Here is a 15,351-nt window from a genome sequence, read left to right as displayed (position 1 = left end):
TGTGTGTGCACATCTGTACTGGTGTGTGTTGTGCAGTGTGTGCACATCTGTACTGGTGTGTGTTGTGCCGTGTGTGTGCACATCTGTACTGGTGTGTGTGTTGTGCAGTGTGTGCACATCTGTACTGGTTTGTGTTGTGCAGTGTGTGCACATCTGTACTGGTGTGTGTGTTGTGCAGTGTGTGCACACCTGTATTGGTGTGTGTTGTGCAGTGTGTGTGCACATCTGTACTGCTGTGTGTGTTGTGCAGTGTGTGTGCACATCTGTACTGCTGTGTGTTGTGCAGTGTGTGTGCACATCTGTACTGATGTGTGTTGTACAGTGTGTGCACATCTGTACTGGTGTGTGTTGTGCTGTGTGTGCACATCTGTACTGATGTGTGCGTTGTGCAGTGTGTGCACATCTGTACTGGTGTGTGTTGTGCTGTGTGTGTGCACATCTGTACTGGTGTGTGTTGTACAGTGTGTGCACATCTGTACTGATGTGTGTTGTGCTGTGTGTGCACATCTGTACTGCTGTGTGTTGTGCCGTGTGTGTGCACATCTGTACTGGTGTGTGTGTTTTGCCGTGTGTGTGCACATCTGTACTGCTGTGTGTTGTGCAGTGTGTGTGCACATCTATACTGGTGTGTGTTGTACAGTGTGTGCACATCTGTACTGGTGTGTGTTGTGCTGTGTGTGCACATCTGTACTGATGTGTGTGTTGTGCAGTGTGTGCACATCTGTACTGATGTGTGTGTTGTACAGTGTGTGCACATCTGTACTGGTGTGTGTTGTGCTGTGTGTGCACATCTGTACTGATGTGTGTGTTGTGCAGTGTGTGCACATCTGTACTGGTGTGTGTTGTGCTGTGTGTGCACATCTGTACTGATGTGTGTGTTGTGCAGTGTGTGCACATCTGTACTGGTGTGTGTTGTGCTGTGTGTGCACATCTGTACTGGTGTGTGTTGTGCAGTGTGTGCACATCTGTACTGGTGTGTGTTGTGCCGTGTGTGTGCACATCTGTACTGGTGTGTGTGTTGTGCAGTGTGTGCACATCTGTACTGGTGTGTGTTGTACAGTGTGTGCACATCTGTACTGGTTTGTGTTGTGCAGTGTGTGCACATCTGTACTGGTGTGTGTGTTGTGCAGTGTGTGCACACCTGTACTGGTGTGTGTTGTGCAGTGTGTGCGCACATCTGTACTGCTGTGTGTGTTGTGCAGTGTGTGTGCACATCTGTACTGCTGTGTGTTGTGCAGTGTGTGCACATCTGTACTGGTGTGTGTTGTACAGTGTGTGCACATCTGTACTGGTGTGTGTTGTGCTGTGTGTGTGCACATCTGTCCTGGTGTGTGTTGTACAGTGTGTGCACATATGTACTGGTGTGTGTTGTGCTGTGTGTGCACATCTGTACTGCTGTGTGTTGTGCCGTGTGTGTGCACATCTGTACGGGTGTGTGTTGTGCAGTGTGTGCACATCTGTACTGGTGTGTGTGTGTTGTGCAGTGTGTGCACACCTGTACTGGTGTGTGTTGTGCAGTGTGTGTGCACATCTGTACTGCTGTGTGTGTTGTGCAGTGTGTGCACATCTGTACTGGTGTGTGTGTTGTGCAGTGTGTGTGCACACCTGTACTGGTGTGTGTTGTGCAGTGTGTGTGCACATCTGTACTGCTGTGTGTGTTGTGCAGTGTGTGTGCACATCTGTACTGATGTGTGTGTTGTGCAGTGTGTGCACATCTGTACTGGTGTGTGTGTTGTGCAGTGTGTGCACATCTGTACTGGTGTGTGTGTTGTGCAGTGTGTGTGCACATCTGTACTGGTGTGTGTGTGTTGTGCAGTGTGTGTGCACATCTGTACTGGTGTGTGTATTGTGCAGTGTGTGCACATCTGTACTGGTGTGTGTATTGTGCAGTGTGTGCACATCTGTACTGGTGTGTGTGTTGTGCCGTGTGTGCACATCTGTACTGGTGTGTGTGTTGTGCAGTGTGTGTGCACATCTGTACTGGTATGTGTGTTGTGCAGTGTGTGTGCACATCTGTACTGGTGTGTGTGTTGTGCCGTGTGTGCACATCTGTACTGGTGTGTGTTGTACAGTGTGTGCACATCTCTACTGGTGTGTGTTGTGCAGTGTGTGCACATCTGTACTGGTGTGTGTTGTGCCGTGTGTGTGCACATCTGTACTGGTGTGTGTTGTGCAGTGTGTGTGCACATCTGTACTGGTGTGCGTTGTACAGTGTGTGTGCACATCTGTACTGGTGTGTGTTGTGCAGTGTGTGCACACCTGTACTGGTGTGTGTTGTGCAGGGTGTGTGCACATCTGCTGTACGTGGTACAACCTTGTGCCCTTCGCATTCTAGGTCATCACCTCACAGCCACCCCAGGAGGGAAGGCTGGTCCTTACCCCACACCCCAGCTCACAGGTGGCCTCCGTGAGGCTAAGTGACCCCCAGGGCTGAAGCCAGGCAGGGCCACAGCTGGACTTGTGCTTGGCAAGCCAGCCCGCTTAGGGTGGTTTGGTGATGGATGGGTTGTCCTGGCCCCCGGTAGGGGCCTGAGGTCTTGAGATGGCAGGACCCTGGGGCTCAGGGTTGTATGAGCACCCTGTCCCGCCCGGGGGTGCTGTCCAACCAGCGCCTGTGACCATGCATGCTGGTCTTTCCAGACGCAGAAACAGATGGCTGACCATCAACCTCCTGCTGCACCGAGGCGCTGACCCCAACCTGTGCCGCGTGCCCCTACAGGTCTTGTTCTTAGCCGTGAAGGCCGGGGATGTGGACGGGGTAAAGCTGTTGCTGGAGAAAGGCGCCAGGACTGACATCCAGTTTCCCCCCGAGGTGGGACCCTGGGAAAGCTCCCCCGTCAGGTAGGGCCCGCGGTGTGGGGAGCAAGGCAGGAGGCGCAGGCTGCAGCCAGCAGTTCATAATGTGAGGTCAGAGCAGTAGGTTTTGAAATTCCTCGCACCTTCTGTTCTGCTTCCCTGGTTATGGGAGCCCTGGTCCTCACAGTCTTTCAGGCTCTTTGCTATACTCAGAGGTGTTGATGGTGCAAAGGTTCTGTTTGGCTCCCGCCCACTGTCATTGGCAGGCAGGTCTCACCTTCCTGGCCCCTCAACCAGGCCGTTTATTTCCTTCTCTTCTGAGTATAAGGTCAAGTAGTGCGGGAAAGTAGGATTTTTGTAAGACCCAGGACAATTCAGAATAACTTGTGAAGCTTCCTGATTGAACTCCATCTTTGAAACTGACTAAGGTTATAGCCTTTAAGCTTGGTGCAGACATCACTGACTCATTCATCATCCATCCATCCATCCATCATCCACAATCCATCCATCATCCATCCATCATCCATCCATACATCCATCATCCATCATCCATCCATCATCCATCATCCATCTATCTATCCATCCATCTCCAATCAAGAATCTGTTTTTGCACTCATCTTTCAAGTGGAAGTCCTGCTTTATTAAGATATTTGAGCAGCATTACCCAGGTGCCAGGAGACTGCCCACTCCTCCCTATGCACAGTGGACTAATGCCAGTGGTTTCTGAGCATCTTCCCAGCCTTTCTCCAAGGGCCCCTTCCTGTTCCCAGGGTCTCTGAACAGTGTCATCCTGTTTGAGGGTTGCTGAGTCCTCCACCTTGGCCCAGGTACACCTGTGCTCCAGGAGAGGGTCTCTCTCCGAGTTGGCTGTGCTCGCTCCAGGGCCGGGTCCCCTGACCATCGCCGTGTCGCCAGCACTGACCCAGCGTTGTCCAGAGACAGTCCTCCAGTGACTGTCTCAGCTGATGGCCAGAAGGCTGCCGTGGGTGGAGAAAGACAGCCTGGGGTGGGGACTGGCGTTGGGAGCTGTGTGGCCGTCTGTGTGGTGGCATCTGAGCAAGGGCCTGGCAGGGAGGACAGGGGCCTTTCTTAGAGGAAGGTAGGGACAGTCGGTCTCAGATGAAGCTGGTTCGCCAGCGCCTGCACTCCTGTCAATGGTAGGTGGAAGCATCTTATGAATTGGAACGGACATGTCCACGGTCCATGGTGGGCGGGCCTCATTGTCCTGCTGGCAGATGGAACCAGCAAGAATGCAGTGCTGTGGGCATCTCGGGCGGGCATGGGGCATCCACCCCGGACAGGCCCTCACCGCCCTCGCACGGTGGGGGAGCCACTCACCCGGAACTGCGCCCTCACGCCCCCCACATTTCCTCTGCAGCTGGGGGCCCTGACCCCCCTCCACATTGCAGCCGCCCTTCCCGGGGAGGAGGGCATCAGGATAACAGAGCTGCTGCTCCACGCCATCACGGATGTGGATTCCAGGGCCGCCGACCAGGATGACGTGTGCAGACTGGTCAAGGTGCGCCATCTGCCGCCCGGCGGGCGGGGGGCTTGGCATCTCTGTACACAGTGTCGTCTGTCTAGTTCGAAATTTCACTTCCTTTCACTTGTCCCGAACGAGATCGATTTGTTCTGCACCTCAGAGCAGTGTGGGTCTGTGGCACGTGAGCACTTACCGTGTGAGAGCACAAGGCAGGCCAGGAACCACTGTGGCCACGGCGTGCTGGGCGGCTTGGGACACAGAGGAGCCTGCACCAGTGCCCTCGGACCGCAGTGTGGCCGTGCCGGAGAGCGACATCTGCCTGGGCTCACGGCCGGCCTGTGGGCAGGTGGCAGTTCTCTGGGCACTTGGGGAGAGGCTTGGGCATCGGGAATGACCCCTCTGTCTGCACACAGCTAGACCTGTTGCCTTCAAGCCTGAAGCTCAACAATGAAGCAGGCCCACCCAGAATCTACTACAGCGGGCAAACGTCAGTCCCGGACGAGGGGGGCAGGACGGCTCTGCATGTGGCCTGTGAGCGGGAGGACGACAGCAGGGTGAGCGGGGGCCTTCCCAGGGCAGGCGGGAGCTGTGTGCATGTGTGTGTGCCCTGGGTGTGCCCACGTAGGTGTGTGTACCTGATCGTGCACGTGTGTGCACGTGTGTACATATCTGTGTGAGCTCGTACTTACAGGGCAGTATGTGTATATACATGTGTGCATGTGCCTACGTGTGTCTGCTTGGTTGATGCATGTACATGTGTGTGGGGGTGTGTGTGGGGGCAGGGCCATGAGTCAGGAGCCCTGGTGGGGGCGGGGCTGTCTAAGGGGACACCTCGGGGTGTTGGCCCCCCAGGCCATCTGCCTGAGTGGGTTTCAGATGCATGGGATGGGTCCTGTCCACAACGAAAGAGAATTACTAGGTTAAAACACTATACTAACTATCAGAAGGCACTACATGTGACTGGTGTGTCCAAGTGTCATTTCAGAGCATGGTTAGGGACACGTGTCCACACGCATGCCTGCATACATGTGGGTTGCAGTGTGACATCACTTTTTCCGTGTGGGACCTGGTCAAATGTTTGGGTGTGGCTGGCCTGGGCTGTGACTGTCCTGAGCTCCTCAGTCACCCTCTGACTCGGGCCCAGCGGGGACCGGTCCCTGCAGCCCTGCAGCACCGCCACCCGTCGGCCCTGAGGATTAACTCCCAGCGAGAGGAAGCTGAGTGGCCGGGCTGCGCCCGGGGCAAACTGGGGAGCCAGCCCTCAGCTTTGCCGTGTAGTGGTCAGTGCACCCAGGCCAGGAAGCCGCAAAGCACATGGGAAGCTGAACCTCAGTTTACCCTCCCATAAAATGACAGTAGCAGCCGGCCTCACTGCATAGGGTGATGACACACATGGCACCCTGACACGACAGTGTGAGGACCTGTGTCAGGGTGGTGCCTGGGCCGTGCTGGGAAGGGGGGCACCCACAATCCTCCCTGCTTCAGAACATCCCGTCTGTCAAAGTCTCCTGGGGCCTGGGTCACCACCCTGACCACAACCTTCTGAGGGGACAGTGAGGCCCAGAGAGCCAGGCTGGCCAAGGCCCCAGGCCAGTAAGTATGAGGCTTGGACTCTGAACACACTGATTTCCACGTCACACAACTGTGTCCTTTGTATTGACTTCAAACTAGGAAAAGTTATGGTGAAGCAACCTTAGAAGGCACTAGGGGTGACATCGTCACTAGGTCAAGGACAGACGGCCAGCCTCCAGTCCCAGTGCTGAGGCGGCAGCTGCAGCAGTCCAGCCATCACGTCTGCATTCCACAGGGGCTGGAAGAGGGGAAGCTTTTCCAGGAACTTCCCAGCAGACTTTGGCTGGCACAGCTCTGGCCTGGGCAGTGAGGCTGGGCAGGGGCGCGGGCTCACAGAGCGGTTGGGCCAGCCCGCGGGACACACACCCACAGACGGGGGCAGAGCCAGCAGAGAGCTCAGTGCAGGAGCCAGGCGGTCAGAGTCCTGGTGGGGGGAGAAGCCACAAGGATGGTTCCCTGTGAGCACTTCTTGGAGAAGAGGGCAAAGAGGAGGGGAACAGCAGGCCAGGGAGAAGGGCAGGGAGGCGTCCACCACTCTCCAGCTGTGCTGCCTTTCACATGCTGTGTCCTGCGGGACCCCTGACCGCAGACCACCCCTGCTCCACACCTGGCCCCACTACCCTGGGCATATGCTCCTGACTCGCACCCTCCCTGTGAAAACAGCTCTAAATCAATTACATGTCACTTGTCCTTCCTAGTTTCCATCAGAAGTGATGAGTGTTTAGAGAACATCTTCTCAGTTTGAGGATCCCCCCACCAATCCAGAATTCAGAACTCAGAATTCAGAGCTCTTGGCACCAGGAAGGGTGCTGGGATGGGGAAAATGGCACTTATGTGACCAAACTGATGTTACAGCATCTGAGTTAATGGTCTGGGCCGGGTGCTCCCAGGACCGCCGCTCTCTGACCTGTTGTCCCACGCAGTGTGCCAGAGATGTCGTCCGGCTGCTCCTGTCACACCGAGCGAACACCAGCCTGCTGTGGAGTGGCCACTCCCCTCTCTCCCTGTCCATCGCCAGTGGAAACGACCTGGTGAGCGTGTCCCACACCCCTGACCAGGCACCTGCGGGCTTCTCCAGTGCCCCTCCCTGCCAGGCTTTGGGGCCTGCTGTTAGTGGGGGTGGTATGAAGACAGCATGACACAAAGGGCGCGGATCCCCTCTGCCGTTAGAGCTCCTTAGAGAGAGAAGGGTGGAGAGAGATGAGAGTGAGCAGTGAGGTGAGGGTTCAGCCGGATTAATGCTCCCTCAGGGGGGCATAGATCACAACCCCACCCGTCCTAGGCATCAGCCCCTCAGTGCTCTGGGAAAGCTACACTGGCTGGTTCCCACCTCCTGCTGCTGCCAAGGAATGTGTTTATTCCTCATCCATCCATCCTTCATCCATCCATCATCCATCATCTGTCCATCATCCATCCATCCATCATCCATCCATCATCCATCCATCCATCATCCATCATCCATCATCCATCCATCATCCATCCATCATCCATCATCCATCCATCCATCATCCATCCATCATCCATCATCCATCATCCATCATCCATCATCCATCATCCATCCATCATCCATCCATCATCCATCCATCCATCATCCATCACCCATCATTCATCCATCCATCCATCATCCATCATCCATCATTCATCCATCCATCCATCCATCATCCATCCATCCATCATCCATCATCCATCATCCATCCATCATCCATCCATCATCCATCATCCATCCATCATCCATCCATTATTCATCATCCATCATCCATCCATCCATCCATCATCCATCCATCATCCATCCATCCATCATCCATCATCCATCATCCATCCATCATCCATCCATCATCCATCATCCATCCATCCATCATCCATCCATCATCCATCATCCATCATCCATCATCCATCATCCATCATCCATCCATCATCCATCCATCATCCATCCATCCATCATCCATCACCCATCATTCATCCATCCATCCATCATCCATCATCCATCATTCATCCATCCATCCATCCATCATCCATCCATCCATCATCCATCATCCATCATCCATCCATCATCCATCATCCATCATCCATCCATCCATCCATCCATCATCCATCACCCATCATTCATCCATCCATCCATCATCCATCATCCATCATTCATCCATCCATCCATCCATCATCCATCCATCCATCATCCATCATCCATCATCCATCCATCATCCATCATCCATCATCCATCCATCCATCCATCCATCATCCATCCATCATCCATCCATCCATCATCCATCCATCATCCATCCATCCATCATCCATCATCCATCATTCATCCATCCATCCATCCATCCATCATCCATCCATCCATCATCCATCATCCATCATCCATCCATCATCCATCCATCATCCATCCATCCATCATCCATCATCCATCATCCATCCATCATCCATCCATCATCCATCCATCCATCTCCATCATCCATCATCTATCCATCATCCATCCATCATCCATCATCCATCCATCCATCATCCATCATCCATCATCCATCCATCATCCATCATCCATCATCCATCATCCATCCATCATTCATCCATCATCCATCATCCATCCATCCATCATCCATCCATCATCCATCATCCATCATCCATCATCCATCCATCATCCATCCATCATCCATCCATCCATCATCCATCACCCATCATTCATCCATCCATCCATCATCCATCATCCATCATTCATCCATCCATCCATCCATCATCCATCCATCCATCATCCATCATCCATCATCCATCCATCCATCCATCCATCCATCATCCATCCATCATCCATCCATCCATCATCCATCCATCATCCATCCATCCATCATCCATCATCCATCATTCATCCATCCATCCATCCATCATCCATCCATCCATCATCCATCATCCATCATCCATCATCCATCATCCATCCATCATCCATCCATCATCCATCCATCCATCATCCATCATCCATCATCCATCCATCATCCATCCATCATCCATCCATCCATCTCCATCATCCATCATCTATCCATCATCCATCCATCATCCATCCATCTGTCATCCATCATCCATCATCCATCCATCATCCATCCATTTGTCATCCATCATCTATCATCCATCCATCCATCCATCCATCCATCCATCATCCATCCATCCATCATCCATCATCCATCATCCATCCATCATCCATCATCCATCATCCATTCATCCATCCATCCATCATCCATCCATCATCCATCCATCCATCATCCATCATCGATCATTCATCCATCCATCCATCCATCATCCATCCATCCATCATCCATCCATCATCCATCCATCCATCCATCCTCTCACCCACCCATTCATCATTTCTTCATCCATCCATCGCCTATCCATTCTTTCTCCATCATCAAACCCTCTGCCTTCCTCCTTTTCTTCCTTCTACCATCTATATTCCACCCACCTGTTTGTCCTTTCATTGAACTTATTTCTGGAGCATGTACTATGTGGCAGGCAGACACCATTTGGGGCCTTAGATATTGAGTAAAACAAGGTCTGTGCTCTGAAGGGTCCTATATTCCAATCGGGGGAGACAGACCCTAATCCAGTGTGTGACGCATCTTCAGGTAATGACAAGTGTTATAAAGAAAATAAGATGAGGGATAGAGCATGATGGAGAGTGGGCTACCTTAGCAAGGTTGCCTGGAGGGCTTCTCTCGCGAGGGGACATGTCAGCAGAGGCCTAAAGAGCCCGAAGGCATTACCAATGCAGGTGGGGCTTCCGTAGTATTCCCACAGGGGCCGTCTCCTCTCCCTCCTTCCTTCACTCCTGTATCAGGTCACTCATGCAACAAGTGATGTGGGCACCTGCTCTGTGCCCGGCTGTTACAGGTGGGGTGCGGCAGTGACGAGCTTCACTGCAGGGTGAAGCTCTTGAAAGAGCCAAACACTGGTCTCCCTTGTGTCTGGCCACAGCTGCTCTCACTCCTGGCCTCCTGGGTTGCACCTTGGCTAGTGGCTGCGGACATAGCAGGGAATAAGTGAGACGTGGCCCACTCCACATCCAGTCAGGTGACCACAGAGACCAGGTGCCCAGGGGGCAGAGGCAGACTGGACCCAGGGACGAGGGGCCGACTGGACGAGCCCCGGGCCCTGTGCTGGCGGGATATGTGCTGCAGCGCTCAGCAGTGCCCCTGATATGGAAAAAACACTGGAGCCAGCAGCCCTTGGAGCAAGTGGGCAGTGGGCAGAGACTGTGCCGGCAGAAGCCACCTGGGGGGAATGGCAGCCCTGCCCAAGGAGCCCCCACGGGGTCCCCACGCCCCAGCAGCACCCTCTGTCTGGGCAGCTGTGGTGCCTGTGGGTCGGAGCCATAGAAAGGCCAGGTGGTGGCTTTAGCCAGTCGAAAAAGTGTGGCCACCACTCTGCTCAGTATGGCAGTGGCCTCGCTCTGGGGAGGGGACCTGTGGGCACTGACAAGGCTTTCTGTGCCCAGATTGTGAAGGAGCTTCTGTGCCATGGCGCTGACCCCAACCTGCTCCTGACCAGAGGCTTGGGCAGTGCCCTGTGTGTCGCCTGTGACCTCATGTATGACACTCAGAGAAGCATGGACAGCAAGCTGGCCCTGGTGAGGGGGTAGGCGTGGGGGGCACTGGCTCTGGTGAGGGGATGGACGTGGGGGGGCACTGGCCCTGGGAGGGGGTGGTTGTCGGGAGGCTGGCCCCATGGAGGGGGCAGAAGAGGAGGGGGCCGGCCCTGGGGTGTAGGGTCTGGGGGTACACGTTGGACTCTTGGTCTGGCCCTTATTCCAAGCAAGTGGAGCTGTGTCCTGGGCAGAAATCAGGGTGCTGTGTCCTGGGTGGGGATAGGGTGCTGTGTCCTGGGCAGGGGTGTGGTGCTATATCCAAGGCAAGAATCGGGGTGCTGTGTCCTAGGTGGGGATAGGGTGTTGTGTCCTGGGCAGGAATCAGAGTGCTGTGTCCTGGGCCAGGCTGGAGCCGTCCTTGCTGGCGGTGTCTCCGCCTGAGCCCCGAGAAGCAGAGCTGTGATGGTCACTCAGCAGCGGACGCCCAAGTAGAGGCCGTCTGAGACTGAAGCACTCACCACGTGCCTGTTCACCAGAACCCTAGTACAGATTTAATTAAAAATTGCAAGAGAATGTATCCAGTTCTCATAAATGCTTCCAACACTTATAACTTCTAAGTAGACACATTACACCAAATTATCACAATAATGAAAGCGTTTTTATTATATGTACACCATAAACCAGTTATAAAAATATTTTTTTTCAGTTATAAAAATACTGACACTGCAGAATTGAATTAGCTTTTATTAGCTCTATAGTATGTGTGTGTATTTGTTCTTTTCCTTACATCTTCCCAGGACTACTGTCGGGGTTCAGGAGTCTGTTTAACAGACTTGTTGCTGTCGGCCACCTGTTAGCTTAAGTGTCCAGTGATTCTTTCGGACTTTGTGGTAGAGAAGTACATTGTCTGCAAAAAATGGCTTTCCTCTTTGTCCCAACATGTGTAACCTGTGTTCCTGTTCTTTCCTTACTGCCTCGATGGGTCAGTGGCAGCAGTGGCCCCTCGCCTGGTCCTCACGCCACGAGGGCAACTTTCTGCAGGGTCGTCTGTCCACTTCTGGTGGCTTGCTTTGACCCTTTGTCAGGAAGGGGTGTTCCTTCACAGGTCATACTGTACATGTTTTTGAAAAAGTTGTGCTAAAGGACACGTAAAACTTGCCATCGTGACAGTTTTTATGCTCAGAGGCACTAAGCACATTGGCAGTCCTGTGCAGCGGTCCCCTGTGCGTCCCCAGTACTCTCGGACTTGGTTGGCAGCGAAGTATATTCCTCCTGCAAGACGGACACTGTGCGCCCATGAGACTGTACGGCCTCCCCCTCCGGGCCCCCGCCCTCTGCTGTCTGTCCCCATTAATGCGACTCCTGAAGTCCCTCATAGAAGCGGTCACACAGCGTTTGTTTGTCGGTGACAGGTTTATTTCACTGATCACAAGCCTTCCAGGTCCATCCCTGTTGGAGCAGGTGTCAGATGTCTTCCATTCTGCGGCTGCATAATATTCCCTTGTGTGGAAGGACCGCACTTTGCTGTCCAGCGTCCATCCACGGACACTCGGCGGCCATTGTGAGTGACCTGCTGTGAACGCAGCTGGCACACGTCTCTTCAAGGCCCTGCTTTCAGTTCTTCTAAGGATACACCCAGACGCAGGGCCGCTGGGTCACCGGTCACTCCGTCTAATCTTTGAGGCACCTCCACACTGTTCCCCACAGCGGCTGCACCTTTTCACGTTCCCAGCAGCAGCGCCCAGGGTTCCCCCTCCTCCACACCGTCCCAGCACGTGTCATTTTGGGAGTTTTGATAGCAGCCGTCCCGATGGTGTGAGGTGGCATCTCACCGGGTTTCAATTTGATCAGGGAAGTTGAGCGTCTTTTCATGGGCTTGTTGACCATTCGTGTGTCTTCTTTGGAGCAACACCTGTTCAAGTCCTTCGCCCATTTTAAAATGAGGGTTTTTTTGTCTTTAAGTTTTAAGAGCTCTCTCTGTATTCCGGATATTAATCACTTATCAATTGTGATTTAAAGTATTTTCTCCCGTCTGTGCGTTGCCTTTTCACTCTGTCGATAGTGTCCTTTGGATTTTCATAAAATCCAATTTGTCTATTTTTTCTTTTCTTGTGTGTTCCTTTGGTGCCAGATCCAAAAAGTGATTGCCAAGTCCGATGTCATGAAGCTGTTGCCCCACGTTTTCTTCTAAGAGTGTTAATAGATCCAGGTAGGGATTTAGAGAAATGCTGTTCAGTAGCCCATTGCGGTGTCTGGTGCCTTTTCTCCACTGTCCTTTCATGTGATGTGATTCCACAGAACATTCTGGGTCCTCCTGGAACCTCAGTGGTGCCCAGGCTGGGTTGTGAGACTTAACATGCTTTGACAGGAAGGAGGGGAGGGGAGAAGAAGGGGGCGAGGGGAGGGAAGGAGAAGGCAAGGGAGGGGCTGAGAGAGGAGGGGAGAGGAGGGCAGGGCAGGGCAGGGGAGAGGGGCCTGGAGCTGGATCAGGGCAGCTCCTTCCTGAGGATGGAAAACTGGCTCCGCAGTGCTTGCTAGGCCTGGCCCAGTGCAACCATGGCCCTGAGGGACCCATGTATACACGCCACCCGTGCATGCCACATCCGTGAGTCAGGCCTGCTCAGGCCACACTGGCTGCTGGTGTTGGTGGCACTTGTCCCCAGATGCCTGATTCTGCGCCCATGAAGCTTCGCTCACAGTGTTACCCAGATTTCTGTGATTGTGAAGAGTGAATGTTAAACTGCACTGAGAATATGAGGACCCTCGCTGAGGGGGCCACTGTGCTTGCCCGTAGCTCCGCTCGCACCTGGTTCCAAGTAGACCATACCCAGGCGGGGTGAGTGTCCTGCAGGTTTATCTGTCCACACTGCGCTGCCCTGGGCCCTGTGGTTTGGTGATTTTGTTAAAATTCCTGGCTAAAACTATAAAACCATAAAGGCTCTTTGTAGAACTCGCCTCCTTCATTGACCTGGGGGTGGGGGGCTATAAGAGGGCATTTGCTGGGAGCGGGGCTGGTGGTCAGTCTTGAGCCAGAGACCTTGCTGTGCTGTTTGTGAGAGGTCAGGCATGCACAGGCACGCTACACACACCCACACGCACACACACCTGTGCACACACACGTCTGTGTACGCACGCGTGTGCACACATGTCCAGTCTCCCCGAGTATCCCCCGATGTGTGGGGATAGGATGTGAGCAAGACAGGCCTGGTATTTGCCCTCAGGTCCAGTCTAGGGGGTGCGCAACGGTAAGCAGGCCTTGCCAGACACGGTGTAGTCCCATGGTGCAATTGGGATGGGGTTCAGGACTCCCCAGGAGTGGCCTGGTCGTTGTAATCATGTTCACCCTAACTTGTCCGAGGTTACATCACATGTCTGTCCCACTTGTCTCCCTCCGCACACCTGAGGCGGTGGCTTCCCTGGGTACTGCAGGTGTCAACCACCATCTGGGCAGCGCCCGGTCTCCTGGGGGCTGTGACCTTGGGCTGCCCTCCTGCCATCCAGCGAGGTTGGTGGGAGGGCCTGGAAGCAGTGGGCGCCTGGATACAGCACGGAGGTTCCTACTTCCGGATCCTGCCTCCTGGTGGCTGGGTGTCCGCACACATTTGACACAGCTCTGTTCTCCATAGATTGACCAGCTCATTGATTACGGGGCTGACATCTTGAACCCCGTGACGCTCACGCAGGGGGACAAGGTGGCTGTGGGCACGGCCGTGGACTACGGGTATTTCAAATTCTACCAGGTACGGCTTTGAAGTCTCCTGTTGTCGTGGGGATGGAGCTGGGGGCCTTTAGTGTCTCAAGTGCAAAGTTGGGCCAAGGTCCTCCCTCCGGCCTTCTAGAAGAGAAGACCTGGCCCCCTAATGCGTTGCAGGCATGGCTGCCTGTGCGCCAGCTCTTGGCATGCTGTCCCAGGTTGTCCTCAGTTACCATGGAGCAGAGTTGTGCTCCCTGCCCAGGGTCCCTGCTGTGGCGACAGGCCAGGGTGGGAGTGGGGCAGGCCCTCCCAGGGTGGGGACTGGTGCCCCAAGGTCACCGGCAGTGGTTCCCCCGAGGTCACTGGCGGTGGTGCCCCAAAGTAAGTCACCAGCAGTGTGACCCCGGGTGACCGGCGTGCCGGGTGCTGTGCTGCAGGACCGGAAGATTGCCCACTGCCCCTTCCACACGCTGATGCCGGCAGAGCGGGAGGCGTTTCTGGCCCGGAGGAAGCTCCTGGATTACATGGGCTTCCAGCTGCGCAGAGCTGTCCTTGCCAAGGAGAGCCAGTGGGACCTGAAGGCGGTGTACCTGAGCAAGAGAGGTGGGTGGCCACAGGCGGGCCAGTCAGGCAGTGCCGTCCTGGGGGCTTGCCCAGGCTTCCCATCGCAGCCCCCACCAGCCCGAGTCCCGCTCTGCCCCGGAAAGGGAATGGCATGGGCCTCCTTGCGGAGTGGCCACTGAGTCTGGGCCTGTGCTCCCTGAAGACCTGGGCTCTGTGGGCCACAGTGAGGGGACATGAGAGAGACCTGTCTCACTGCTGCCCAGGCCACCTGCTGGGCCAGGGTCCCGCGGGCCCTTGTGTCCTGCCCTCGAAGGTGGTCGTGTGAGAGACCGAGGAGGGGATCCTGGCTGGGGAGACAGGCCTGGAAAGAGAAGTCGGAGGGTGCAAGCCCAGGGCCCAGGACAAGCCCAGGCTGCATGGTGGGAGGGCATCTAGGACACGTTAGTCCAGTGCAGGGAATGCCTGCCCCACTGCTGTGGGCTGGGACAGGACTGAAGGACGTGTGAGGTGCTGGCTGAGCTCCAGGTTGCTGCAGGGCCCATGGGCAGCATGATGGCCCAGCCCGGGGGTGGACTCCTCCCTCTTGGGGGCAGGGCTCCAGGGCAGGACCTACTACTCCCTGGGAGGCCAGCCAGCGAGCGTGACTCAGGACTCTGCACGCCTGGTGCCTTCATTCCC

General features: G+C 54.7%; 1 protein-coding gene across 6 annotated transcripts in view; it reads left to right on the top strand.

Moving 5' to 3' along the window:
• The window catches only part of ANKMY1 (ankyrin repeat and MYND domain containing 1), a 50,911-nt gene that overhangs the window by 21,375 nt on the left and 14,185 nt on the right, over nucleotides 1–15,351 (top strand). For 5 of the 6 annotated variants that reach the window (XM_081050723.1, XM_081050721.1, XM_081050720.1 and 2 more), the window contains exons 7-13: nucleotides 2,641–2,812; nucleotides 4,175–4,315; nucleotides 4,693–4,833; nucleotides 6,775–6,882; nucleotides 10,326–10,457; nucleotides 14,042–14,155; nucleotides 14,547–14,712. In XM_081050723.1, coding sequence (XP_080906849.1) covers nucleotides 2,641–2,812; nucleotides 4,175–4,315; nucleotides 4,693–4,833; nucleotides 6,775–6,882; nucleotides 10,326–10,457; nucleotides 14,042–14,155; nucleotides 14,547–14,712 — 974 coding nt within the window. Of the gene's footprint in view, nucleotides 1–2,640; nucleotides 2,813–4,174; nucleotides 4,316–4,692; nucleotides 4,834–6,774; nucleotides 6,883–10,325; nucleotides 10,458–11,848; nucleotides 12,281–14,041; nucleotides 14,156–14,546; nucleotides 14,713–15,351 lie in introns of those variants that run through there. The other variant, XM_081050724.1, reaches the window with a different exon arrangement.

The sequence above is a fragment of the Rhinolophus hipposideros genome (assembly GCF_964194185.1).
Source record: "Rhinolophus hipposideros genome assembly, chromosome: 6".
NCBI lineage: Eukaryota > Metazoa > Chordata > Mammalia > Chiroptera > Rhinolophidae > Rhinolophus > Rhinolophus hipposideros.
Note: the sequence above shows the minus strand (reverse complement) of the source record. Positions and strands in the feature narration are given on the sequence as shown.